The 27,353-nt window shown below is 48.4% G+C and overlaps 2 protein-coding genes across 5 annotated transcripts in view; one reads left to right on the top strand and one right to left on the bottom strand.

The window, feature by feature from the left end:
- Positions 1–3,040: 3,040 nt before the first annotated feature.
- On the top strand, positions 3,041–11,761 carry SYT15B (synaptotagmin 15B). Its single transcript, XM_082673236.1, has 8 exons — positions 3,041–3,150; positions 4,169–4,361; positions 4,931–5,073; positions 6,022–6,317; positions 7,789–7,959; positions 8,567–8,690; positions 9,647–9,826; positions 10,734–11,761. Exons 1-8 carry the CDS (start codon positions 3,144–3,146, stop codon positions 10,874–10,876), a joined length of 1,257 nt encoding a protein of 418 aa, XP_082529362.1. The 5' UTR covers positions 3,041–3,143; the 3' UTR covers positions 10,877–11,761.
- A 7,641-nt stretch (positions 11,762–19,402) lies between these two features.
- Positions 19,403–27,353, bottom strand: part of SHLD2 (shieldin complex subunit 2) — a 107,737-nt gene continuing 99,786 nt past the window's right edge. For 3 of the 4 annotated variants that reach the window (XM_082673748.1, XM_082673749.1, XM_082673750.1), the window contains 3 exons: positions 26,037–26,265; positions 22,448–22,563; positions 19,403–19,752 (listed from right to left, as the gene is read on the bottom strand). In XM_082673748.1, coding sequence (XP_082529874.1) covers positions 19,559–19,752; positions 22,448–22,563; positions 26,037–26,265 — 539 coding nt within the window. In that variant the 3' untranslated portion in view covers positions 19,403–19,558. The remainder of the gene's footprint in view (positions 19,753–22,447; positions 22,564–26,036; positions 26,266–27,353) is intronic. The other variant, XM_082673751.1, reaches the window with a different exon arrangement.

Raw genomic sequence — 27,353 nt, 5'->3', positions numbered from 1 at the left:
TACAGATGGCCAAAAAGCACATGAAAAAATGCTCAACATCACTAAATATTAGAGAAATGCAAATCAAAACTATGAGGTACCACCTTACACCAGTCAGAATGGCCATCATCAAAAAGTTTACAAACAATAAATGCTGGAGAGAGTGTGGAGAAAAGGGAATCCTCTTACACTGTTGGTGGGAATGTAAATTGGTACAGCTACTATGGAGAACAGTATGGAGGTTCCTTAAAAAACTAAAAATAGAACTACCATATGATCCAGCAATCCCACTCCTGGGCATATATCTGGAGAAAACCATAATTCGAAAAGATACATGCACCCCCATGTTCATTGCAGCACTATTTACAATGGCCAAGACATGGAAGCAACCTAAATGTCCATTGACAGATGAATGGATAAAGAAGATGTGCTACGTATATACAATGGAATATTACTCAGCCATAAAAAAGAATGAAATAATGCCATTTGCAGCAACATGGATAGACCTAGAGATTATCATACTAAGTAAGTCAGGCAGAGAAAGACAAATATGATATCACTCATATGTGGAATCTAATTTTTTTTAAATGATATAAATAAACTTATTTACAAAATAGAAACAGACTCACAGATTTTGAAAACAAACTTATGGTTAACAAAGGGCAAATGTGGGTGGGAGGGATGAATTAGGAGCTTGGGATTAAAATACACACACTATTATATATAACATAGATAACCAACAAGGACCTACTCTATGGCACAGTGAACTCTACTTAATATTCTGTAATAACCAATATGGGAAAAGAATCTGAAAAAGAATTAATATATGTATATGTGTAACTGAATCATTTTGTTGTACACCTGAAACTAACACAACATTGTAAATCAACTATACTCCAATAAAATTTAAGAAAAAAAGAAAGAAAGGCAGAAAAAGTAGATATGTAGATGACAGGAAGTCAGAGAGATGAGAAAGTGCTGCTGCTGGCTTTGAAGATGAAGGCAGCTTCTAGAAGCTGGGAAAGGTCAGGAAATGGATTTTCCCCAGAAGGGAAGCAGCCCTGCAGGTCCATTTTAGTCTTCTGCCCTCCAGAACTGTAAGGTAATATATTTGTGTTTTTCTTTTCTTTTCTTTTTTTTTTTTTTTGCGGTACGTGGCCCTCTCACTGTTGTGGCCTCTCCCGTTGCGGAGCGCAGGCTCCGGACGCGCAGGCTCAGCATGGCTCACGGGCCCAGCTGCTCCGCGGCATGTGGGATCCTCCCGGACCCGGGGCACGAACCCGTGTCCCCTGCATCGGCAGGCAGACTCCCAACCACTGCGCCACCAGGGAAACCCATATTTGTGTTTTTTAACCACTAAATTTGTGGTTATTTGTTACAGCAGCAACAGGAAACTAACACAGACATCCAGTTCAGACCTGAGGGGAAAGACGGGGAGGTCTGGGGCCACTAAAGCCCCATTTCCTGAGACACCGCCCCCATCTCCAGTCTGGTGAAAGCAGAGGTCAGGGCCTCAGGTCTTCTAGACACTCCAGCCAATAAGACTGGTCGCGGAGGGAGGGGAAAGGGCAGTGGGGGAAATGCCCTGCCTCTACCTAGCAGGGTGAGGGGGTGGAGTGGAATGAGAGGTCCCCCATCTTCTCACCACCCCACGCCCATCTAGATCCTGAAAAAGACTGACCACACTTCCTCTGCACTCTAGCGATCAAAGGCTCCCAGACAAACTCCTTCCCCTGAAGGGAGTGGGATCCCTGTTCACCACCCATCCCACCTCAGGTCATTTAGGGCTCAGGCAGGGCGGGGCCTAAGGCACACTGACAGACTGGCGGGCTCTTCACCTTGTCTACCCTGCCTCCTCCTTCCCTTGATAGGCACAGGTGTCACTTGGGAGCAAGGTCCAGGCTCAGGCTCAGGCTCTGTCTTTGGACACAACGTTCAAGACCGTGAAACAACAAGACCGACCCTCCCTCCGCCCACAAATATCTTCCTTTCCTTCCCCACTTACAGATGCTTCGAAGTCTAAGACGCTCCCACAAGAGCTCTCCGCAGGGACGCCGTGCGGGGCCCTGGGAGAGTGCTCATCCTCTACGGGGTTGCACGCTGGCTGAGAGCAGGCTGCGGACCAGGAGGGCCTTTACTCCAGCCTCTCCGTCAAGGTTGCGTTCACCAGCCTCCATTGGCGTAGCCCCTGCAGTCTGACAGTAATCACTATAGAAATAGTGACAGTGGGTGGTTAGGACTCCTCGCTTCCACTGCAGGTGACATGTGTTGGATCCCTGGTCGCGGAACTAAGATCCCGAAAGCCTCACGGCTGGGCCAGAAAACAAACAAACAAAGGTTACTGTGGGTGCAGAGTAGGGACAAGGCCTAGGCGAAACCGCCCTCCGTCAGATAATCACAATAGAGGCTGGCACGCGCCGCGCTCCCCCAGCCTTGAGCCAGTCACCTATCTGAATACATTAGATACGTTAACCCTAGAGGGAGTACTATTATTAACCCAACTGAGCTGCGGAATATGCGCTCTCCAACGCCTCATTGCTGTCTGTGTCTATTGAGCCGGCAAACCTGTAAACCTGGGCGCTGCCCTGCGCTCCCCCGCGGTCAGACCGCAGCGCCGGGGCCGGACAGGGCGCGGAGACTCGGCCCTGAAATCCGCGAAAGCTCCCGGGAGCAGGGGTCGGAGCTGGGCCTCAGTCTGCAGAGGATCTGCGGAAGGTGGAGGCGCATTCCTAGACGGGCACAGCGCGTGCCAAGGCCGCCAGGGGTGAAGAGCCAGGTGCGGAGCCGTCTACCAGACGCGGGCGGAGCAGGCTTTAGCTCTGCGCCCGAAAAACCTGGCCCTCGCGCCTCAGCCGCGGGGACCCCCGGGCGCCCCGCCCCGCGCGGAGCCCTTCGGTTCCGGGAGCGCATGGTCGGCTCCGCGCCCTTCCAGGGCCACGACCAGGGCCGGGCAGGGGCGGAGCCGCGGCCTCCGGGAGCTGGGTCCCTGCCCCCGCCGTTCTTTGCTGACCGGAGCGCAACGAGGTACTGTCCCCCTCGTCAGTCCGACGGCCCCGCTCGGCGCTTTAAAAATCCGCCCGGCTGCAGCGGCGGCGGCGGCGGGAGGGGCGACCGAGCCCCGGGCCCGCGCCCCAACGGCCCCAACGGCCGGCCAGAGCAGCCCCATGGAGGGTAAGTGCCCTCGCCTCCTCACCCGCTACCCCGGCGCCGCGCTCCGCGCCCCGGCCCCTCAGCCACCTGTTGCAGCACTTTCCCTCACCCCGCGGGCCTCTGCTGGGGCGCAGCCCTGCCTTGCCTCCCGCTCCTAGCGGGGTGCGGGGATGGAGCGTAAGGCCCGCTCCTCGCAGCTAGCTGCGGGTCAGGAGGTGTGGGTGTCTTTCCTTCTCACCACCCAACCGGGTCCTGACCCCAGAGCCTGGGAAGCCCCGCGCCCGCACGTGACCCGAAAGAGGGACCTTCCTTGCTTAGCGCAGGATCGAGGGTCCGAGCTCTCTCAGCCGGCTCAGACTGAAGCCTCCCAGGTCCGGGCAAGTGTGGGGTGCAGGTGCCGGTAGCAGAGTGCCTGTGTTTCGGTTTCTCACGCTCGCTGCTCCCATCTTCATCCACATCCCCTCCACCGCCTCCCACCGACTCCGCTAAGTGGGCTTGCTGTGAGAGAGGGCTCGGTGGAGGGAGCGGTTTTTAGAGAAAGTTACAGAATTCAAGCTACAGTCCAGCCTCTCAGCAGGTTCCAGGACCCAAAGGGTAGGGCTCTGAGTGCCCCCCAGGCCGTCATCCCTTCCCCTGCTTTCCTTAAGTGCAGGGTGCCCAGCTCACCCTCAAGCCTGAACAGGAGTCCAGGGAAGATGGCGGTTCTCATAAGAGAAGGGTTAATTTCTATGCAGGAGCACAAGGAAATGGTTCATTTCACCCAGAATCCCAAGTCCCAGGCCAGCTGCTTTCCAAGGGAAACTAGAAAGCTCTGCCCAGTGCACTAGGACCATAAGGGAAATGGTTTCTCCTTGAGACCCAGCAGAGCCCAGCCAGCAACACCCCTCCCCAGCAGATACATTAAACCTGCTTCTGTGTTATCCCTGGGGTCCAACCCAGGGGGGTGGCCTTGCTGCTCAAATTCTGTCCCCAGCCTGCCAGTGGTGTGAAGGGGAGTGGCTCTCCCCAGGCATCACATCCCGGTGGTGTCTGCCCCCAGAGCAGGTGGCCCTGGTGATTGCGGGCATCCTTGGGGGACTGCTGCTACTGCTGCTGTTGATGGTGGTGAGCCGGTGTCTCTGGAAGAGGCTTTGCGCCACGTTCGCCTATGAGGAGCTGTCAGGGACCACGGCTGCCTCCAGCACACAGGGACACAAGCTCTGCCCACCGGATGCCAGGACCCAGGCGAGCAGGTGAGGCAGGACTGGGGCCTTGGGGCCAAGGGAGCTCCTGCTCTTGCTTCGGGCCCTCCCTGTGGCGTTTCCCCTGGAGCGGCATGGGGAAGGAAAGGTGTGTTTATGGAGGGCCTCCTCTGTGCTGCAGGCCGGGAGCTATCACAAAGAAACCCCACAGTTCTCACCACAGCTGTGAGGCAGGTGTTATGAAGCCTGTTTTCCAGCTAAGGAAAGTGAGGCTAAGTGGACGTAAGTAATGGGTCCAGATAGCACAACTAGGAAGTGGCAGAAGAGGCATTCAAACCCAGGCAGACCTACTCCAGAAGCTGTGCTCCTTCTCCAAGTCAGCACTGCTGTGGGCAGACAGAGGTGTTGCCTCTGGCTGTGTGTGTGTGTGTGTGTGTGTGTGTGTGTGTGTGTGTGTGTGTGTGTCCTGGTGTGGGCCCAGAAAATGGTGCTCTTGCCTCCTCCTGGCTCCTGCTGGCTTTTTTTCCTCCAGTGCCTGGCACTCAACCCCTCTGGGCTGAGCGCTCTGAGGCCACACTGTTCACTAGCCACCTACGTGTTATCTCCGTGCCTCTGGACAGGCCACCAGGTGTACCATTCGTGGTGCCCCCTTCCCTCCAAAGCCAAGACTGGGTGCCCCTGAGCAGCAGAGAGTGGGCCCAGGCCCCACAGGACCCCTGCCCAGCCCCGGAGCTCCTGCCTCATGCCACCCGCAGCAATCTTGGTGAGTGTGCCCACCAGGGCCTGCCCAGGGGTCATGGTCTGCTCAGGCCAGGGCGGACCCATCTGGTTTCATGGGCCTGGCTCCAGAAAAGAGCCTGCATGGCCCTGGGGATGCCAGAGTTGCCCAGTGACCACTCTTTCCAGGTGCTTGGGTTTACCAAATGCCTGCCGCACCCCAGCCTGGGCCAGATACGGTTTCATGTGACATTTTGGAGTTAGACCATAACTCTGGGGCTGGGGGAGGGATTATCACCCCAATTTACACATTAAAAAACTGAGGCTCCGGAGGTTAACAGTGCTTTGCCCAAGGTCACAGAGGCAGTAAGCAACAGATCTGGAATTGGAACCCTGGTGTTCCTGGGTGCAGAACCTGTGCTGTGTCCTGCTTCCGGATGATGGGTTGGCCAATGCAGAAGGCGGCATGGTGGAAGCTGGGCGCACCGCTCTCTGCTGCCTCTGTGCTCTGAAGGCCTCCCCGGAACCACCCAGTAATCAGCTGGGCCCTTCTAATTTAAAGAGGAAGAACAGGGACAACACTATATTACTGAGACACCCTCTGGACACCATGGAAAGGGGCCAGGCCAGATGCTGGGAACTGCGCCCCGCCCTGCAGGCCCTGACCTCTGGGGGTGGGGGTCAGTCACGAGAGCAGGGGTTGAATGAATACTGTGGCCTCCGCTAGGAGCCCCAGGGAGGAGCAGGCCTGGATGTAGAATGCCTCAGTGCTGAGAAGACCTCTTAGGGGAGCTGCACTAGAGAGAGGGGCTGTGTTCAGTCTGGAGAAGAGAGCGGGGCGAATGTGGTCAGGAGAGGCCAGTGAACTGCCTGGTCAAAGCTCAGCCAGGAAGGGCTGGGCCAGGAGAGGTGTGGCAGTGGAGCCCAGAGCTTGCTGTCCCCCATGCCCCCGCCTTCCCCTGGCCTGCCAGTCCTCCCAGCCCCTGTGTTGTAGGAGACGCATGCGTGGTGGGGACCATCAATCCAGAGCTCTACAAGATCCCGGAGGACAAAAGTGAGACCCACTTCCCTGAGGGCTGCCTGGGGCGGCTGTGGTTCTCTGTGGAATACCAGCAGTGGGCCGAGCGACTGCTGGTGGGCCTGATCAAGGCACAGCGGCTGCAAGCCCCCTCAGAGCCCTGTAGCCCCCTGGTGAAGCTCCACCTGCTACCGGATGAGCGGCGCTTCCTCCAGTCCAAGACCAAACGCGGAACAACCAGCCCACAGTTCGACGAGCACTTCATCTTTCAGGTATGGCCTCCGGAGCGGGCAGGGTCTGGGGCCCTCTCCCTCCTGGGAAGGACAGACATTGCGCAGGAGAGCCCCAGCCATCTGTGCTAACCACGGCTCTGCAGCCCCCAGGACCCCTGTGCCACAGGCTCTGCTTTACCCCTCCTGCCAGGTCAGGGTGTACAAGAGCCCTCACCCTTGCATGGTGGGGGAAGATGAGAGACTTGAGGGATGAGGGGGCAGCGGGCTAGGCTCCTCCTGTCCAGGTTGCCTGGAGGTGAGAAACAGAAACATATTCTTGGAACACCCACTGAATGCCAGGCCCTGGCTCATGGAGCTCAAGGAGGCACTCCAAAGCCCTGGAACACGAGGAGCTCTCTGGCAAGGTTATCCACGGAAGGTGGAGGGGGAGACCCCCCAGGCCCCTTGGGGTGGGGGCAGGAACTCACCCGTCCCGTCAGAAGCCAGAGCAGGACCTGAGAGCCATCTTGCGACAGGTGGTGCCTTGGCAGCATGGTGGGTGGATGTGCTCAGGGTCTGGAGGTGCTGAGGCTGCCGGGGCACTGAGCCAAGCTCACGGCGGCCTGGGAGCCTCAGCAGGTAACTGGGGCCCTTACGGGAAGCCAGCACTCAAGAGCTGCAGGGAGACCCTGGACAAACATTTTTAAGAGCAGGGCAGCAGGCTGGTCGGCAAGGTACAGAGAGGTCAGTCTGCATCTGGGAAGAGTGTGACTCCTGCCTTCTTCCGGGGCTGAGCACTGAGAAGAGGGGTGGCACGCGGCCCAGCCCCTGGCTGTCCTGCTGGTGCCGAGGCTGTGAGAATTCACAGGTGAACCTGCTCCTCTTAGGACATCCAGATCCAAGGTGGGGAGGCTTGGATCAGCCGCACGTCATGCTTGCGTAGTTACACCCATCACTTCCCTGCCCTGTCCCTGCACCGACTTGCTCCTGGCCTCTCTGTGCTTTACGGGGGAAGGGGAAGGAGAAGAAGAAAAGAGAAGAAAATCACTATTAATTAACCATCTGCCATTCGTGGTTTTATAACCCAGAGAGTAAGAAACATGATCCCGTTTTACAGGTGAGGAGACTGAGTCTCAGGGAGAGGGCTGTTCAGGTGCCCAACTCAGGTAGCAGAGACAGGCGGGTTCCCTGGGCTCCAGTGCGGGAGCCTCTTACACGGTTATGTGTAGGCAAATCATTGGATGCCCTGTTACATGTAGATTCTGCTTCATGGGTCTGGGTGGAGCCTAAGGTCCTGCACTTCTGAGGTCCAGGGGGTGGTGTGTGCTGCTGGTCCTTGGAGCACACCCTGCCACCTCCCCGGGATACTGGCCCAACGGCAGCAAAGGGTCCCCCGAGGATGCCTGGGTTTGGGGTGCACAGGTCCCTGGTTGAGACACCCCTCATGGAAGGATCCTGTATCCAGAACATACCACGCCATCCCATCCCCTGACTCCACACCTGAGCCCAGCTGGGCCCTCATCTCCCTCAGGTGCCCAGCAAGAGTGTCACCCAGAGGGTGCTGAGGTTCACGGTGTACCACGTGGACAGGCAGAGGAAGCACCAGCTCCTGGGCCAGGTGCTGTTCCCCCTGAGGACGGAGACCCTGGCGGGCGACTGTCGGCGCGTCATCTGGAGAGACCTGGAGGCTGAGAGCCTGGAGGTAAAGGTCAGGGTCACCAGACATATGCCACCATGTGTCAGACTACCGTGGACAGCCAGCAGGTGTGGCCCAGCACCTGCTGGCCAGTGTCAGCCCTCAGCATACTGCCCACCACCCCTACAAGCGTGACTCAGCATGGTGGGCCCGGGCCGGAGCTGCGTGGGACAAGGAGGGTGTGTGGAGCCTGGGCAGGGAGGGGTGCCTGAGCCTCTTCTGCCCTGGAGGTCAGATTACCTGGAGCATCCTGAAAAATCCACGTTTGGATTCCCATCCAGATCAGACAGCTGTGAAAGATGACACCCCAAACGGACCAGCCAAGGAAACTACCTACCCTTCCCCCAACCCCCAGTGAGGGTCCGGGTGGCTCAGAATAGGCCTTGGAATACCCCAGACCCGGGTTTGAATCCTTAGCTCTGGTCCTTACTACTGTGTGATCTTCAGCGTGCCCCTTCAACTCCCCATCTGTAAAATGGTGGGTGGGCTCCAGGAGGGAGTGTGGCTATGTCACGGAGTACCCAGGGCCTGCCTGCTGGGAGGAAGGAGGAGGGCATGGGGGCCTCCAGTACCTACCAGGGTGACAGGGGTGCTTTCCTCTCGGCCTCTCCAGCCTCCCTCCAAGTTTGGCGACCTCCAGTTCTGCCTCAGCTACAACGACTGCCTGAACCGCCTCACGGTGATCGTGCTGCGAGCCAAGGGCCTCCGACTCCTCCAGGATGACGCGAGCTTTGTCAGTAAGCCTTCGCCCTGGGGCAGGGCCCACCCCGTAAGCTTAGGACCCTCACCCCCGCCGTCCAGCTTCTGCTCGCATGTGCTGCTGGGAGCATCACTGCCTCCCGAGCCACGCCCTCCCGCTCTGCGCGGCTGTGGCGTGAGAAGCTGCTTCCTTATGTGAATCCCAGGGCTGCGTCTCCTTGGCCTCCATCAAGACCCCTAAGACACCTGAGACCAAGTTTGCCCCTCCCTTTTCGCAAAGCGGTGTCTTGGCTCCTTGCCTGCGCTGCCTGACTCCGCCCCTGCCCTTCTGCGAAGGTTCCAGTTCCTCCAGGAAGAGGCCCTGAGCCCCCCTGCCCCGGGAGCTGGGGGTGGCGGGGGCACCCCTGCGTGCAGAGCTGGTCACTCAACTGGAGCCTGGGAGCTGGGGGCACAGGAGCCCTGCTCGGGCTCACCCCGCATGTCCCGCCCCACTGTGAACCCTCCCAGCCACAGTGTCTGCCCCCATGCGTCTCTGCCTCTGGCCCTCTGTAAGCAAGCTGGCATTCAACCCTCCACTGCGGATCCAAAACCCATCTAAGCCTCCCCCCAAAAAAACTTGGCCTCTGAAGGAGAAGGTGTTTAGGGGCCCCAGGAGGCCTGAGCACCCGGCAGGCAGGACCTGCCCCCTGTGGGGAGGGATGGGAGTGTGGTGCTAGGTTCCAGGAACAAAGCCCAGCCCGGCCGTGGGTGCGTTCCGGAGACAGAGAGGAGAGAAGAGGAAGGGAGCCGAGCGTTTCCTCGGCTGCAGGCAGTACACTAATCAACCCCGTAATCAACCCCGCTTCCTCTCGTAACGCCCTTTGGCTGCAGCAGCTGTGAGTAATGGGGTCCTGGCGCCCAGGCGGGGCATGTGCCCTCCCAGCCGGACCTCCCACAGGCTGGAGACTGGGCCCCTGCTCGCCCCTCCTAGCCCGCGGTCTGCACTGCCCCCCAGGTGTGCTTGTCAAGGTGTCTCTGATGAACCACAACAAGTTTGTCAAGTGCAAGAAGACTTCGGCTGTGCTGGGCTCCGCCAACCCTGTGTACAGCGAGACCTTCAGCTTCAAGGCCGACCCTGCTGAGCTGGACACGGCGAGCCTCAGCCTGGCAGTGCTGCAGAGGGCCGAAGGGGACAGTAAGGCTGCCCCCTTAACCTCAGGCCGTGGGGGCAATGCTGTGCATGCAGGAAGCACGGACCCTTTGGAGGGAGCTGCATGGTTTCTGTTCTCCGCCTACGGAAACTAGCGCTCAGAGAGACTGAGATGATTGCCCAAGAACGCGGAGCTTGCTAGTGAGGGAGCTGGGATTCACACCCAGCTTTACTCGGGTTTGATTGTCCATGGCACCCTAGAAAGAGGTTAAAGGAAGGCCTCTGCTACCGCCTCCTGGAGCAGATCACCAGAGAGTTTGGAGACGGCACAGCTACGTGCCACCAGCCCAACGACCTGGTGCCGTGGCTCTTTACGTGCCCTTGTGTTGCCTCACGCCTTCTGTACAAGTCTTGAGGGTCCTGGGTCAGGTTCAGTGTGGATGAGAGGGTGGAGTTATCCCAGGCTGCTCTCCCATACTGCCTCCCACCCCAGTGTCCACTGTCACTGAGGCAGAGCTGTCGGGCCAGCTGGTCTCATGGGCCAGAGCTCAAGCCCCTTCTCCACTGTGGTAGTTGGTGGGTGAAAATCATTGTTGGATACTCCCCCTGAATATACAAGCAGGCTGATGGAAGAGGGCTTCCTTCTGGAGGGGCCCCTTCCTCCCTCGGCTCTTTGATGTGAGGCAGGTTTGATGGCCCACCGGGAGGGTGGGGGCAGAGTGGGTGCCCCGACGGAAAGGCAGGCTTTCCACCTGGGCTCCCTTCCCCTGCCAGCTGCCACTCCAGATCAAAGTCAAGACCTCTTTGAAGGCTGTTAAAGAGGGAGGGGGCTGGCTACTTCCTTCGAGGGGAGGAGTGAGAGAGAGAGAGGGAAGGCACTGGGGATGGATGAGGTCATGTGGCTTCTGGGCTCCAGAGAATGACAGTGTTCTCCCGCCCCGCCCCTCCGCAGGGAGCCGCGAGTTGGGCCGGGTGGTGGTGGGCCCCTACATGTACGCCCGAGGCAAAGAGCTGGAGCACTGGAACGAGATGCTTAGCAAACCCAAGGAGCTGGTGAGGCGCTGGCACGCGCTCTGCTGCACCACTGAGCCCTGACCCCGGCAGGGACCTCGGGTCTGCTCCAGGAGCCCTATCTCCCCACAGCCAGGCCTGACAGCCACAGGCCTGGACGCCGCATCCAGCATTCTCACTGGGCTGCAGGACCAGCCCGAGCCGGGGGATCACGAGTGCCGTTGTGCAGGAGAGAAGAGACGACAAGAGAGCCCCTGCCAGGACAGTGTTGCGGCCGCTGGGTTACATCTCACCAGCACGAGAGGCCCTCCCGACTCATTCCATCCTTCTTTACCCGTGGGGCTGCCTGGGCTTGGAATCCTGGCTCCTGGTCATCCCAGTCTCGAACTGGACCGGAATCTCAGGCATGGGGAAGAAATACTCTCTAGAGCGAAAGCATAGCTGTGCACGTTGCATGGAGTGCCAGGGAAACTTGGAAAACTGATGATGTGTTGATGCTCAGCCTCCACTTTTTTCCTCTGTGGTTTCTCTGCCTTCTGCCTGGTGGAGAAAATGAACTGCCCAAAGCGTTTATTTCGGTTGGTCCACAATAAATAGCACAATCTGAGAAACTGGATCAGCATGTAGGTGCAGAACAGTCCCCAGGATGCCTGGGCAGCACGGCTTGGGAGAAAAGGCTCCTGGGGCTCGCGACTCACTCGCTTCACACCTGCAGGAGAAAGCAGCCCACCCAGGTACCAAGTGGTGGACGGGTTCTGGGCGTCCGCTCCTGGGGCTCTCACTTTGGGCATGAAATGGTGAAAGCATGTGGCCAAAGCATAGCCCACAGGGCTGAAAGCTTTTCCCGTAAGCCTAGCAATTCCACTATGATTATTGTGTTATGGTAGGTGTCGGTGTAAACTTCATTAAGATGGAAGTTCCCTCAACTTCCCGTGAAGATGTACTCAAGGTCACCGGCAGCCCTTGTGCTTGTCACTGTTACTTATCAGACAGTTTGTATTTTCACCCAAATGCTACTAAACTTGCAGATTCAAGCCTCGTTACTGTGTAATTCGAACAACATTTAAAACAGAATCTTCTCTTTTCTTAGGCAGTGAAGCAACTTCTGCAAAAGCAAGTAGTGAATGTTGACGTCGGTTTGTGCCTCTTTGACTTCACCTCCATTGTCTGCCAATGCACAAATATAAGCTTTGCTGGTGGTGGTCCATACGCACAGAATACCTTGTGTTTGCTTTTCCTCACTTATTTCACGGGTACATTTTTAATGTAGTCCACGCTCCAGGAATTTCTAATAGTGCTGTAGCACACACATAATAGGCATTCTCTGTTTGTATATTCTCTGTGTGTATAGCCAGCTACTAAAATGGAACTGTTCCCCTTTCACCTGGGGTCATGAAACCACAGGTGCCAACCACCTCCACATTTCAAGGGAAGGTTCATGGCTGTCAGTGACCTTTCCAGGGCCACTTGGAAAAGTTGGTAAGTTTTCCCTTTGCAGGACAGAATGGACGGGTATGGCCTACTCACGGTTGAAAAATCTCAATGGCAAGAGACAGGCAGGCTCTCTGCTCTGATGGGCAGGTGGGGGTGATATACTGGACTGGCCCCCGTCTACAGATGCAGTCAGGGTAAAAAATACACAAGTGCCTCCCGTAGACCAGAGACGACAGCCAGCCTGGGCTATCTCGATACTGTCCACAAGGTGACCCCAGCAGAATGAAGCCCTTGGCATTTCCATAAAACATTTAGAAGCAGCTTCTCAATTTCCACACCAAAAAAGTGCTAGAATTTGGCTGGATTCTTCACGGAGTATATAGATCAGTTTGGTGGCCATTTGGTATCTTTACAATGTTGAATCTTCAACCTATTAACATGGTGTATCCCTCTATTTCTTTAAGTCTTTTGCAAGTTTCCTTAAACATGTTTCATGGTTTTCAGGAACATGTTTTTGCACCTCTTTTCTTGGATTTATTCTTAGGTGTTTTATATTTGTTTGTTTCCAATATAGAGAGATTCTATTGATTTTTGTATGTTGACTTTGTACCTAGTGAGTGGCCTTGCTCAAGTCACTTGTAATAGTTTGTCTGTAGATTCTTTGTACTTTCTTTGTATATAGTCATGGCCTCTGTGAATGGTAGTTTTACTTCTTCCTTTCCAATCTTTATGCCTTCTTTATCTCTTGCCAAATTGCAGTGGCTGGGTAACTGGACAAGAAAAGGAAATAAAAGGCATCCAGATCATGAAGGAAGAAGTAAAACTATATTTATTTGCAGATGACGTGGTTTTGTATATAGAAAATCCTAAGAAATCCACCAAAAACTTTTGTGAATATAGAATTCTAGGTTGACATTTCCTTTTCTTTTAACGGCTTTAAAATGTTATTCACATTTCAGAACTTCTTTTTCTTTTCTTTCTTTTTTTTTTTTGGCCACGCAGCATCCCTTCCAGGATCTTAGTTCCCAGAATGGGGAATGAACCTGGGCCACCGCAGTGAAAGTGCCAAGTCCTAACTACTGGACCGCCATGGAATTCCCTAGAATTTCTTTTCTGTGTCTCCCTTTTATCTGACATCTTGGCCCCTCCAGCCCCAGCTGCCTTGGCAACCCCAATCTCCAGTGTCTTGTCTCTCCAGCTGCAGAGCGTCTGCTGCCTTTTCTGCCTCTTAGCCATGGCCCTCTGTCCAAATGCTCAGCCTCTTAACTAGAATCAGCCAGTTTTCTGAAGGGAAAAGTGGTTCACAGCACGTCAGCTCATCTCCTTGTGCTTTCCTTCTTCTGAGATCGTGGTCCACCAAATGCTTGTCAACTTGGCAGCTCTTCGGCAAAGAAGTTTTCTGTATTTTGTTCAGGTTTTCTAGTTGTTCTCAGCAATGAACATAACTCTGACTCAAGCAGAAAAATAATTATTTTCTAAGAATTCTTCTCCCAGAAAAAGAATTCTTAGCAAAGAGTGATTTTATACAGGGAATTTGATGACACAAGTTACACAGCCTTCTTGGGAGGCTGATGAAGCTAAAAGGAGAAAAGTTGCTTGTATCAGTTGGCTATTTTTGGAATAATGGTGCATAACAAACAATCTCAACATCTCGGTGTTATACTAAAATGAGCATTTATTTCTCACACATCTATGGGTCAGCTGAGTGTGGGCTGATCTAGGTTAGGCAACTCACTTTCAAGCTGTGGGTCTGGCCAGGCTTGGGTCCTTATCCAGGCCTGCTCCATGTTTGTTCATTCTGAGCTCCAGCTGAAGGGGCAGCAGCTACCCAGGGAAAGCTCTTCTCATGGGGAAGGCAGAAGAAGGGCAAACACATTTCTACACTCTGCTTGTGTTGTGTCACCTAATATCCCATTGGCTGAAGTAAGTCATGTGGCCAAGTTCAAAATCAAGGGGCAGGGAGGTAAACTACACTTTTTGTGAGAGGAACTGCAAAGCACCATAGCAATGGATACAGCTACAGGGGGGGTTAAGGATTGGGGTGATAACTCAGTGCACCATACAGATGTTCCCTAGAAATGGGGAAAGCCAGGCCCTGTGCTTGGCTGTGCAGGTGCAGTCCCTGAGGAGGAGACCTCCCTGCCTCGTAACTGCTGCCAGGTCTCAAAGCCATTGCTGCCTATTTGGTATCCCATAATGATGACTGGGCAGAATTTGCACAAATTCTTTGCTCAAATTACTGCAAGAGCCTTGAGCATCCTGCTGTCATAAATGTCACAGTCAAAGGGAGAAAAGGATGATTTTTTACCTTCTTTCCACCCTCTAGCTTCACCTGAGTGTCTCACATTTGGTAAACGCATCCTGGAACCCTGTTCGTAAGTGTCAGGAAGCATAATTTCCAGACTTCCATTTCCAAAAAATGTAATAAGACCTTTAAAGGGGATGGGGAGGGGGCTGTGTGCCAACCCACACTCTGGGGCAAACCTGAGTCACAGGAACCTGCAGAGAAAGGAGGCTCTTGAAGAACCCTCGTGAGTACTCTAGTTCATAACTGGTCATGTTAGAACCTCTCCTGCCCCGTAGGTGGCCTTCCCATACCCCCTCCCTGCCCCGTGTGGATGACCAGAAATCCCTGTTAGCAAGTTGGGAAAAGAGGAGTGGGAGCACAAATTGGAGAAACAGGAAAACAGTGCTCCAAGCCGATCTTCTGCTGTGGCCTGCTATACGCATGAGCCCAGGTCAGGGCAGGAGTGAGGGGGAGGCGTACACTTTAAATGAAGTTGGAGATAACTAATGAGAACCTACTGTATTGCACAGGGAACTCTACTTAATGCTCTGTGGTGACCTAAATGGAAAGGAAATCCCAAAAAAGAGGGGATATATGTATATGTATAGCTGATTCACTTTGCTGTACAGTAGAAACTAACACAACATTGTAAAGCAACTATACACCAATAAAAAATTTTAAATAAAAATAAAAAAATAAATGAAGTTGGAGGTTTGGATCACTGCATGACTGGACATTTCAAGTGCTGAACATAACCTGTTTTTGCAAGTAGAAGTTATAGGAAAAAATTTATTGTTACATAAGAGTGCTCAAAAAAGTCATGGGACTTGCCCTAGATTTTATCCAAATGGCAGGGAGAAGCTACCTGCCAAGCAGGTTTGAATGGATGACTGGGGAAAAAAAGGATCATGTATTTTGCTGATTACATTCTATAAGGCCGGATCTTTCAAGAAAATGGATATATTTCTTAATTGAATTTGTTTGTTTGTTTGTTTGGCGGTACGCGGGCCTCTCACTGTTGTGGCCTCTCCACGCAGGCTCAGCGGCCATGGCTCACGGACCCAGCCGCTCCGTGGCACATAGGATCCTCCCGGACTGGGGCAAGAACCCGCGTCCCCTGCACCGTCAGGTGGACTCCCAACCACCGCACCACCAGGGAAGCCCCTTAATTGATTTAATTAATTTAATATGCCTTTATGAAGACAGATTGGAATATCTACTTATTATGGGGTTTTTCCCCTCATTTTCAAGTATGGAATTATTTGCTCAGATCACTCTTCCCCTCTCGATTTCAGAGTTGGGTTTCTCAGAGTGGAATGACTGTCAACGTGGGGAGAAAGGCACTAGCTCTGAGGAACTGTACTAGGTCATTGCACATCATCAGCTTGTTAAACTCCACAGCAGTCCAGGAGAAACTGCCCCACACTTAGAAGTGAGGAAAGTACACATCAGGGAGGAGATGCCATCTCTCAGGCCCCAGAACTAGGAAGTGGTGAAGCTGGAATTTGAATCAGACTCCAGATGTCTAAAAATGGTGTCGTTATCACATATAGCCAGAGAAACCTCAAAAAAGCGGCGGTGTAGTGCCAAAACAGTCCCACAGCCTGGGATCCTTTAAAGGACTTTTAAGGGCCTATTGGATAGAGCCGCTTCTGTTTGTGCACCTTTGGTGGCTGTGCATTTCTCCACATTTCATCCTCCCTTTTTCCCCTCTTCCCTCCCTCCCGCCCTCCATTCTTTCCTCTTTCTTTCACTCCTGTCTGTATAAATTATCTGTTCATCTCCACTGATGAAGTATAATCCAGTAAGTGACCAGATTTGATTTCTATCTGTCCTTTGGTAATATGTTTTTACCGGTTTGCTGATTGACAAATCTGATAGGACAAACGCAGGGAGTAGGTGATGGGTGGGTGGCACACCGGTGCAGACCGGATAGGGGGCTGGAGCTGGTGGCCTCCTTGTCAGGAGGGCTATGGGAACATGATTGACGGGCCAGGCCGGCCGCAAGCTGGTGGAGGGACCGGCGGCGTCCAGGGAATGTGGCCGGAGCAGAGCGCCACCCAGTTGGTGTCCTCGCACTCAAATCTGGACTGATGCGCGGCTACTGAAACAGCAAGAAAAGCGCCTGCCTCCCTCAATGTATCTCTAGCGCCCTCTACTGTTTAGCATCACACTCACTGCGAAGGAGAGACGATTAAGGGAATTCCGTCTGCAGAGCATATATTGAAGGACGAATTTGGAGCTGATTCCGGAGGTGAAAAGCTGGAAAAAGGACCTCAGTTCTTGTTTTCTTTGAAGAATTTAGCAAAGAGACCAAGAATGTGAAAAAGATAAAAGCGTTTATTAGAAGCAAAATACGTGTGGAAGAGGCAGTGTATGTGTGGAAAAAACAAAATACGTTTGGAGGAGCACACAGTCGGGCTCAGAGTGAGTTGCACGCAATAGGGGCAACTTAGGTTGCTTATATAGGGTCAGTTTTCTGGGTTTTGGTTTTGGCCAATCGTCTCCATATTTGGTCCTGGTGTGGGGCACATCACTCAGCCAAGATGGGTTCCAGCAGGCATCTTCCCCCTCTTGTCCTTCCCCTAAACTGAGGGCCTTCTCTGAGCTTGTGTCAGGCCAGGAAATCCACAAGAACGCACCCAATCAGGGCCCACTGCTCCTGCTGGTATCCCATCTCAAAACGTTGGCAGGAGATCAGCTGCAGCTGCTCAGCCTGGGGCCTATCTCCTACCTCAGAGCTGCGAGGCAATTGCTAACTGGTAAACCAGCCCTCCCAGAATCTTCCCTTGCACCCGCTCCCAAAGACTACCTTCCCCTCTCCCACCAAAATAGCCACTAACCTGATTTTTTTAACCACTTTATACCCATTAGAATGGCTAAAATGAAAATGATTGGCACCCCCAATTGTTGGCAAGGATGTAAAACTGGAATCCTCATACATGACTGGTGTGTAAAACTGTGCAGTCTTGGAAACTGTGCACTGACAGTGTCTTATAAAGTTAAATATACACCTATCCCATAAACCAGCAATCTCAATAGGCATTTACCACACGCCCCCAGCTTCAAAATGAAAACATACATCCACAGGAAGACTTGTTTATAGCCACACATCTATAGGTATTCATAACAGCCAAAAACTGAAAGTGACCTTTCATAGGAAAATGGATAATGTAATATATTCATAAAATTGGCGTATTCCTTGGCAATAAAAAGAATAAACTATTGAGTCACATAAAAACTTGGGTTAATCTCAAAAATGTTGTGTGAAAAAAGCAAGTCACCAAGGAATATAAGCTATATGATTTCATTTATATGAAGTTCAAGAACAGGTCACATTAACCTATGGTAATTGAAATCAGAACAGTGGTTTCCTGTCATGAGTGGCAGGGGACTAACTGGAGGTGGAAATGAGAAATTTTTAGAATGATGGAAATGTTCTAAATCTTAATTGGGGTATTGGTTACATGAATGTATTTTTTTTCTATATTTGGGAAGTGATCTTTTTATTATTTTTTATTTTTTTTGGCCACACTGCACGGGTTGCGGGATCTTAGTTCCCCAACCAGGGGTCGAACCCATGCCCCCTGCAGTGGAAGTGCAGAGTCTTAATCACTGGACTGCCAGGGAATTCCCAGTGAAGTGATCTTTTTTAATATAGGGAATTTATATTCTTTAGAAGTTAGGAACATTTTCCTAGTAATTCCATCAAGTAAAAATATAGAATAAAGTAAAACTAGGATTTCCCACCCAGGGAAATCACTACACGATTTTGGTAAGATTCTTCCAGACAGTATGTTCACAGTGCTGCATACATTGTACTATACACGTATGCAAATAAGGACAATTCCTTAGCTTGTCTAGTATCTGATTATGCAGACAATTTGCTGACCTGCTATCTGAGCTTATCTGAGCACGGAGTGAAGTGAATCAGAGATACCAGGATGGAGAGAGGAGTTACCATTTGGAGGGAGTTGTGGAGTAGAAGAGATCAGGCAGGAGCTTGATCTCCCATGACAAGAAATTGTCATATACTATATAAAAAGGTTTTGTTGGGAACTACAGACCCTTCTCCACAGAAGAAGGTACTTTTGTGTGTGTGCACTCTCATACAATCATTTTTGTATATGGTTTTGAGGAGAATCACAAAACTCCTGAGGTTCCTTTTTAGGGAAGCCAAGTTAAAAACAAAAAAAGCCTGAATTAGAGAAAACAATTTCAATGAACCAAAAGAATTTTTAAAAACACACCTAGTAAAATAAACTTGTTCATTTTATCATGGATGTAGTTATGTTCAAACAATATGATTAATCTAGTAATCCTCCAAACTTCCAGGTTAAGTACCGCTCCCTATTTCCTCATTGGTGACTACCCTTCTCTACGAGCTGCTGCTACAGTCGTAATGAGAGAACCAACTGCAAAGTGTCTACTGGCAAGCAAATTCAGTGAGGCACTCAAATCCTAGAAATGAACAATGTGACTCTCTGCCTCCCCTGATAAAGAGTTGAAACATGACCATGTTTCCTGCATTTTCAATGCCTCTTTATCGAAAGACATGCTCGTCTGGAACTTGTCTAAACATAGGCTTATATGAACTAATCCATAGTCATGTATAGTTATAATCAAGGAAATCATGTCATGTCTATGGTTTATTAATGTAGGTGTAAGGAAAGCACTTAGAGTTTGTGACCATAGCAGAAAAGCAATTCCTGCGGAAACGCCTCAGGTCCGCGTCCTAGTACTTAGGAGAGTACCTGGAATGGAGCAGGGACTAAATGGAGAGAGCCTTTCATCCTGATGAAATGCTGCGTGTTGCCTTCATTGCTAGATCATTTTTCTAGAAGCAAGAAAGGGAAAGGCCAAAAAACAAAAACCTCAAAGAATTTTCTCAGGGAAAAAAAAGTTTTAATTAATATCTTTAACACAACTCTCTTTAAAAAAATATACTTATTTTAAAACCCCGAGCAAAAACCCTGTCATTCATTTCAAAAGACAAATCATTTCAGTGCTCTTCCTTTAAGTGCCTGCAGTTCCTTCCTCTGGTCTCAGAGAAGGGCATGGACCCTCCTGTCGTCAGGATAAAAATCCAGGAGGGAGAAATCCTGTTGTAGCGGGTAGCTGTTTTCATCTAACACAAAGAGGCTCTGCACCTTCAGGACACAAGGTGCCCCACTGCCCGCCAGCAAGGCATGGAGCAGGTCTGCGGCGACCAGGTTGTAGGTGACGTCTGAGGGAGGGGCTGAGGAAGAGGAAACAGGAAGGGCTCTTAGCATCCCTTCCCGGAGTGTGGACATGCTCACATTGAAGGGTTCATTGTTTCCTTTGGTTTCTCAAGTCCCAAACCCACTGTAAATGTCTCTTTCTACCCCCTCTCCTTCTAGTCACAGGTTACTCTAGAATGATGAGGCACAATTCCTGCTGATCTGGAGAGAAGGCACAAGTAATGCACTGTTCAGACTGATAGTGTTTCCTGTTATGGTACAGCCCCTGGCTTCTTCAAACAATCAAGGGAAGAACTGAGATTAATCTTTTCCTAAATTAAGGCTGAAACAAAAAGGGCATGTCCATATCAGAAAAGTACTCTTATATTTATCTAGTCTATAGCTCTTATCACAGTTACATATACCTTATTTATTATTTATATAACAGGACTCTAAGTTGGTTACTTAATATCAAATCTTGATAATATATACAAATACTAAGATTATAGGTGGATATGTCATTGTATTCTGCATTTGTCCTATATGCTTCCTCTCATTTTTTGAGGACATCCAATCAAGTCATTAGCAAGTTGCTCAACACTAGACAGACAAGGCACCACTGACTGTGCTCAGACTCTACTGGTTCCCTGACCAACACCACCAGCCTTTCTTGGATTGAGTCTACAGACTCCTGGAGGGCCCATGACATATTCCTGGAGGTGTGAGAATTCTGTACAACACTTAAAATTTTTGAATTTTCACTTTAATAAGCTAAAAAAAAATCAAGGTTAGTGATAACCTGAATGACCTGATGAACACTTTATAACGGTGCCCACATCTTCACTTATGGATACGATTTAACTAATGCCAAGAAGGAGGACTTTAATTGTCTCAGGACTGGGCAAAACACAGGTCTATACTGTATATGAGAATGATGCTTCTCTGAGAAATGAAGACTAACTGCCATTGTGCAAAAAATGAAAAGACAAGACTGAAAATAAACAAAGAGCAATGAGAAAAGGCATGAAAACAGTGGAAAGAATGAAAATTAATAAAGAAAGTGAATTTAAAAAACAGAGACTTCCGATTAGGAAGTAGAATACTGGGAAGAGTGTGTCTCCTACGCTAACAATTATTAGAAAAAGCTGAATAAACTACAAAATCACGATCTTCTTGGACCTATAAGTGAGCCAAGGTTGTACGGCTGCCAAGAAGACTGCAGTGTAAGGAGAGACAGGACAGGAGCACGGGTTTACCTGGGGCCGAGCTCAGAAAGAAGACAGTCCACCAAACAAGCAAGAATGAAGAATGTGCTTAAAGTTTCAATGAACTGCTAAAAGCCAAGCGTGGACCAGCGTCAAAGACAAGGGGGCACGTGCTCTTCTCATCTTCACCAGGTACTCACAAGGCTGGATGCAGGGCAAGACATCAGAGAAAGCTTCCAGCTATGGTGAAGGCCTGGGAAAGGGGAGAAGCTGCCAGGAGGAAAAGCACAAAACACCACTCAGGACGGCTCCCTTAAGGAACAAAAGCCTTAAACTGCTGGAGGAAGACCTCAAGTCCTACTGCCCCAAGACACAGATGGTGAGGATGAAGATGGAGGAAAGGTGAAAGGAAAATCCCTCTATCCCTGGGGGAGGGGCAGAAAACCACCCTGGATCAAGACCATTAGCGGTGCCCTGCTGCTGAGAGAGGGGCAGGACCACACAAAGATACCCACCAAGGACACGAGGCAGAGCTTGGCTGACTTGGCAGGAGGGGCAGGGTCACTGAGAAAGCACCACATCCAAGACCCAGACACGCAGAGCCTGTGGAAGACTAAGGCTGGACCAGAATCAAAGAGAAGCACTCCTGCCCTTCCCTCCAGGCTGGGATTCACCAAATGACAACGAATAGAGGTTGTACAGCCTGGGGAGGTATAAGAACATGAAGAGAAACTCTCTCTGAGGCCCAGGTACAGAGTGAAGGGTTAAAGCTGACTGGTGAAGCAGGAATATTAGGGAAAACTCTCTGGAGAACCACTCCCCACCATGAGCATACATAATGCTACATAACTGGAAGCCAGTGGTGACCGGAAGGTAACCAGAACAAAAAAAACTCAAATCCGACTCAGGGTCTGACAAGATTAACTACTCTGCCCACCCCCAACTCCCAGTAAAGGTCTAGGAAAACAGGCATGCCCACTTCAGGTACAAATACTATTTACCTCAGTCTGTATTGTTCTATATGCAATGTTCAGCATTCAAGCAAAAATGAAAGCCAGAAAAAATAATCCACTATTAACAGACAGAGCAATCAATTGAATCAGATTAACTCAACTGCTTAGAGAGTCTAAGACTAATGAGAAAAGGATGGAGTTTGAGCATGTGACAAATGGGTCATCTTCACTTTGTTGTTAGCCACTGACTAGACCTATCATCAGAGCTGAAGATCCTACATATCCACACCACTGACACTGGACAATCTTTATATGTTTATATAGTGTCGCACATTCATTTACTTAACTATTATAAAACTAAGGTCCTGGTGTTGGACACCAGGTAGGTCCTTGTTGATTATCTATTTTATATATAGTAGTGTGTATAGTCTTGTGTTTCACTTAAACTTACATACTGACCAAAAAACCCTCTTAATTTACAGTGTAGTGTTCCTTCTGTTCCAATATACTATCTACACTCCTGAAATGAATGGTTTCACCAAGAACAACCTCTTGATGGCGTGTTGATATCTTACCTATAACTCTGTTGAGCCAGTCAGGAGAAATGTTGAGAAGAATCTTCTCTATCAGCTTTGATCCTACATGGACGCAAACCTTATATACTCCATCAACTATGGTCATTAAAGCTGGCCTACAAAAGAGTAAACAGCACAGGACCCTCAAAAAGATTTTCAATTAAAGAAATGTTTAAATGCAATATAATTTCAAAAATCACTGGGTTTTTATGCAGGGTTAATTTAAATTACTAAAACAACTCTAGGATGTCCTGAAACACCCCAGAAATAAAAGAAGGGCTTTTTAAAAAAAAAAGTTTCAAGTGATAAACTAATAAATTTTATTTATTCCATATTCATTTAAAATTTTCAGATACTAATGTAAGAAGACATTATTTTACACTGCTGTGTAAGTTATTTCTAGAAATAAAATAAAGATGATAATCATGTATTTCACAATCAATTTCAAGTTATTTTTTTCTACTGGATTCTTTCTCATCAAAAACAAATTGTTTTGCATGTCAATAAACAAGGAACTAGGTAAATAGTTTTCAGTACCTCATGCAATGGAATATTATGTGACTGTTAAAATGAATGAGGAAGATTTATAAGTGCTATTAGGAGAGGAATGCCATGATACACTCTAAGGAACAAACAATATGAACAAAACGATATGGATAATATTATTCTATCTAAGTACTTTTAAAGACAGGGATATACGTCTTTTAAAAATAAATTATTAAAAAATAAATTGAAATCAAGATACTACTTGTGGCAATGACTGGGTCTGTGAACATCAGTGGCGTCAAATAAGGAACATGGTTGTGTTCCGTAATGTAGTTGAGGGCCAACCTTTTACAAACACAATGGTAGCAACCAAGTAACTTTTGGAAGAGGAAACAGAGGATTCACTGTCTTTAACAATGATGATTGGGCATTATCTTCAACTTTGCAAACTGGTCTTCCTGCTGGTACATATTGTGATGTTATTTCTGGAGATAAAATTGGTAATGATTGTACAGGAATTAAAATCTATGTTTCTGGCAATGGCAATGATAATTTTTCTATTAGTAACTCTGCTGATGATCCATTTATTGTGATTCATGCTGAATCTAAATTATAAAGCTTGAATTAAATACATATACCCAGAGGGGGGGAAAAATAAACTGAGAACAGAATTTAGAAAGACTCACTAGTATAGGGGAATTTAGTGTAACAGCTAAAACATGACTACTGATTTTCCCTCTAAAAACTTACTTCCCCCTTTATCCACATGATGATTCTAGTTTCTTTCCTCTTTTACACTCTATACTCTTTCCCCAGGCTATCTTTCTTCCTCCATTCTTTATTTCAACAAATACATACTCGATATCTTGTACCATGCAGTGTGCTAAGCACTGGGTATACACTAGTGAATAAGACAGATCTGGTTCCTTCACTCAAGGAACTTAAGAGTTTAATAGGATAGAAAGACAATAAGCTTTTCAACAATGGTGGCAAGATGATTCAATGGGGATAGAATAGTCTTTTCAACCAACTGTACTGGGACAACTGAATATCCACATGTGAAAGAATGAAGCTGGACCCCTTGCTTATACCACATACAGAAATTCACTCAAAATAGATCATGGACCTATACATAAGAGCTAAGGCTATAAAATTCTTAGAAGAAAATATAGGAGTAAACCTCCATGATCTTGGGTTAGGAATGATACTTTTCTTAGATATGATGTTTCTTTATGTTGCTTGAAAAGCACAAGTGACAAAAAGAAAAACAGATAATAAAAAGTGTTAACAAGGACATGGAGAAACTGCAACCCTCATACATTGCCGGTGAGACTGTAAGTAAAATTGTGCAGCAGCTTTGGAAAACAGTTTGGCAGTTCCTCAAAAGGAACAGAAAGTTACCATACAACCTAGCAATTCTACTCCTGAGTATACATCCAAGAGAAATGAAAGCATGTCCACACGAAAATTTGTACATGAATGTTCGGAGCAGTGTTATTTACAATAGCCAAAAAGTGGGGATAATCCAAATATCCATCAGTTGATGAATGGATAAATAAAATGTGGCATATCCATATTACGTGGCAATAAAAAAAATGAAGTACTGATACATGCTACAACATGAATGAAACTTGAAACAGGTTAAGAAAAAGTTCAGTCACAAAGGACTGCACACTGTATGATTATTTATATGAAAGGTCCAAAATAAGCATACCTATAGAGCCAGAAATTCGACTAGCGGGTGCTATGGGTTGGTGGGAGGGGAGAATAAGTGGGTATGGGGCTTTGGGGGAGAGGGAGATGAAAATGACCTAAAATTGATTGTGGTGACAGTTGCACATGGGTATGGGGCTTTGGGGGAGAGGGAGATGAAAATGACCTAAAATTGATTGTGGTGACAGTTGCACAAGCCTGTGAATATACTAAAGCCATGGAATCGTACATTTTAGATGGCTTAATCTGATGGGATGTGAATTATATCTCAGTAACGATGTCTTTTAGAAGACAATGTGCAAGTAAACGACTCCAGGTACACACACACACACACACACACACACACACACACACACACACACACACACACACACACACACACACACACGGCACTCTTAACAGAGAACAAAGGAGGTGACTAAGAAGGCCTCTCTGATGAACGGCCACTGAACTAAGACACGAAGGAGCCAGCCTAGTGGAGTCAGGCAGAGAAAAGAGCATGTGAGAAAGCCCTAAGGAGGAAAAAGTCAGAGTGTCTAAAGAACTGAAAGAAGACGGTACAGCTGCAGCCCTGTGAGCAAGGCAAGGAGTACAGCAGATGAGCCAGCAGAGGCGAGTGTGATGGGAAACTCTGGAAAGGTTTTAAAGGAAGGGAGTGGTCACTCTGTCAGCTGTGGAGAATGGACTGGGGGGATGCCAAGGGAGGGGACCACCTGAATCCAATTTTCTTTTCCAGACAAGCAACTTTCAAAGTAAGAGCAAAGTTCATTTACTTATTTATAACAAACATAAATATATGTAAAGGGAAATAAAGCTTATGAACTAAGTTTCTGTAAATTTTCTTAAAGTATTCCATGATAACATGCTGAATATATTTGCATACGGTTTTTAGATATTGCAGTATTTAGAAATAGAAAAGAGAATAAAACACTGAGTGCTAGTCTGCTATCCTTAATTTCTAATATGAAGTTGGGGAAACTGAGATACAGAAAGGTTAAACACCTTACTAGCTTCCACAACTCAGAGGTTAGATCATATAATTACTTTTAACCTTTAAATTCCAATAATATGTTAAGGTGGGGAAATGAGTTTCTTATGAGCCATTTAGAACTTGGTTAAAAATGTAAACCAAGTAAAAGTTTTCTTCAGTATAGCTGCTTAAAGACAATAAAATCTCCCAATTACTGCTTTTGAAAAATTCCTGTTATGATTACTGGGCAATTTCTGCTTTCATAAATAGCTATTTATCACTCAGGAGGAACAATTTATTCTCTTGGATTAGCTCTAGTTAGTTCTCATTAGAAAGAGTTGATATATGTAATTTTTTGGTCACTTCCAGTCCTATAATATTAAACGTTTTCCATCCCGCTGGCTTGCTTAGTTGCCTTACCTATAGTATTTTTTCTTCATGGTAAACGGCAAGCAGCTAAAACATTGTTTGTAGATCTTGTTCTCATCTGTTTCTAGTTCCAGTCCACATTTTGCACAGCCAGTATATATAATATTGGGAAGAGAAGAAAAAATAATCTTCAGAGAACTGTGAGCATTTAGAGCTATCTTCAGAGATGCTGTAATGGGAAACACTAGCTCTAAAATCTGGGCTTTGATTAGAATCACTCCTGTAAAAGACAAACACAAAGAAATATCACAAATTAGGAGCCAAAACCATAATTTAATTTACAAACATGGTTAATTATATAGTTGATTCACAGTTATTTATAGTAAAGGATACACCGAGGTCTTGTTCTTGGTCTTCTCTACTCTTTTCCTAGACAGTCTCACTCACGTAGGACTTCCGTATTTACTCTAGAGTGTAAGGGGTGATCTGCCTGCAAATTAAAGACTTTTTTGGCTAATTTGGCTGAAAAGGTGGATGTTTTCTTCCTCCCTGTCCTCTGGAATCATGAAAAATCAGTTTAATCTTTTTTAGAAGAAATCCCTCTAAACACTTGAAACTAACATGCCATCTCTTCTTTTCTTTTAATTAATCATCATCAAAAGTCAAATAGGAGGTCAGTAATTCCAAAAATAATACACCACTAGCTTACCGTCTTTTTAAACTGTTTTTTCAGTTTCCCACCCATCATCATCCACACTCTGGGTGTTGGTTACATAGCCATGTGAGCCCTGAGGGTCCTCACGTACTAAATATTTTCTGTGTGACTCACCAGGCACCTCAAGCATGTTCATTCACTACTCACTGGCTCATGCACTCACCCATTCAACAAATATTGAGTATCTCTTATCTGCCAGACATTCTTTTTTTCTAATTTATCTTTGCCTTACTGTATACTAGTGAGATTGATGAGTTTATCTGAGCAACCTTCTCTTTTCCTCTACCATGTTCAGTTTAAAGGCTTTTTTAAGGCTTTGAATTTGTTCCTCTTCATCCTTTTAGCACACTCCAGGTCAAGAACTCACTATTCAGTATCCTGTTCCCTTTCCTGGTAATCTCTGCAGGGGTCTCATTAATGGCGACTTTCCTATTCCTAAGCCCTTCAGTTTGCTTCAGTCTTTTAGTGCCTGAAGATAGTTTCATCATCTCTTCCAATCATGTCATATATCTCTACACAAATTACAAGGGTGTGTAGTGGTCAGCATACCTAATAAACTATAGCAGACTCTTCATCACACCTTTCCATAGACATGATGAATCACTAATAAATTTTTTAATGAAATAACTCAGTAATTTTATTTTTATTAAAGC

The sequence above is a fragment of the Grampus griseus genome (assembly GCF_964374135.1).
Source record: "Grampus griseus genome assembly, chromosome: 16".
Lineage (NCBI taxonomy): Eukaryota > Metazoa > Chordata > Mammalia > Artiodactyla > Delphinidae > Grampus > Grampus griseus.
The sequence above is the reverse complement of the archived record's forward strand: the minus strand, read 5'-3'. Positions and strand labels throughout refer to the sequence as shown.

Coding starts and splice junctions, on each gene's coding strand:
- SYT15B (XM_082673236.1), top strand. Junction 5,074..6,021: donor TGCCACCCGCAGCAATCTTG/GTGAGTGTGCCC, acceptor CCTGTGTTGTAG/GAGACGCATGCGTGGTGGGG. Junction 9,827..10,733: donor GCAGAGGGCCGAAGGGGACA/GTAAGGCTGCCC, acceptor GCCCCTCCGCAG/GGAGCCGCGAGTTGGGCCGG.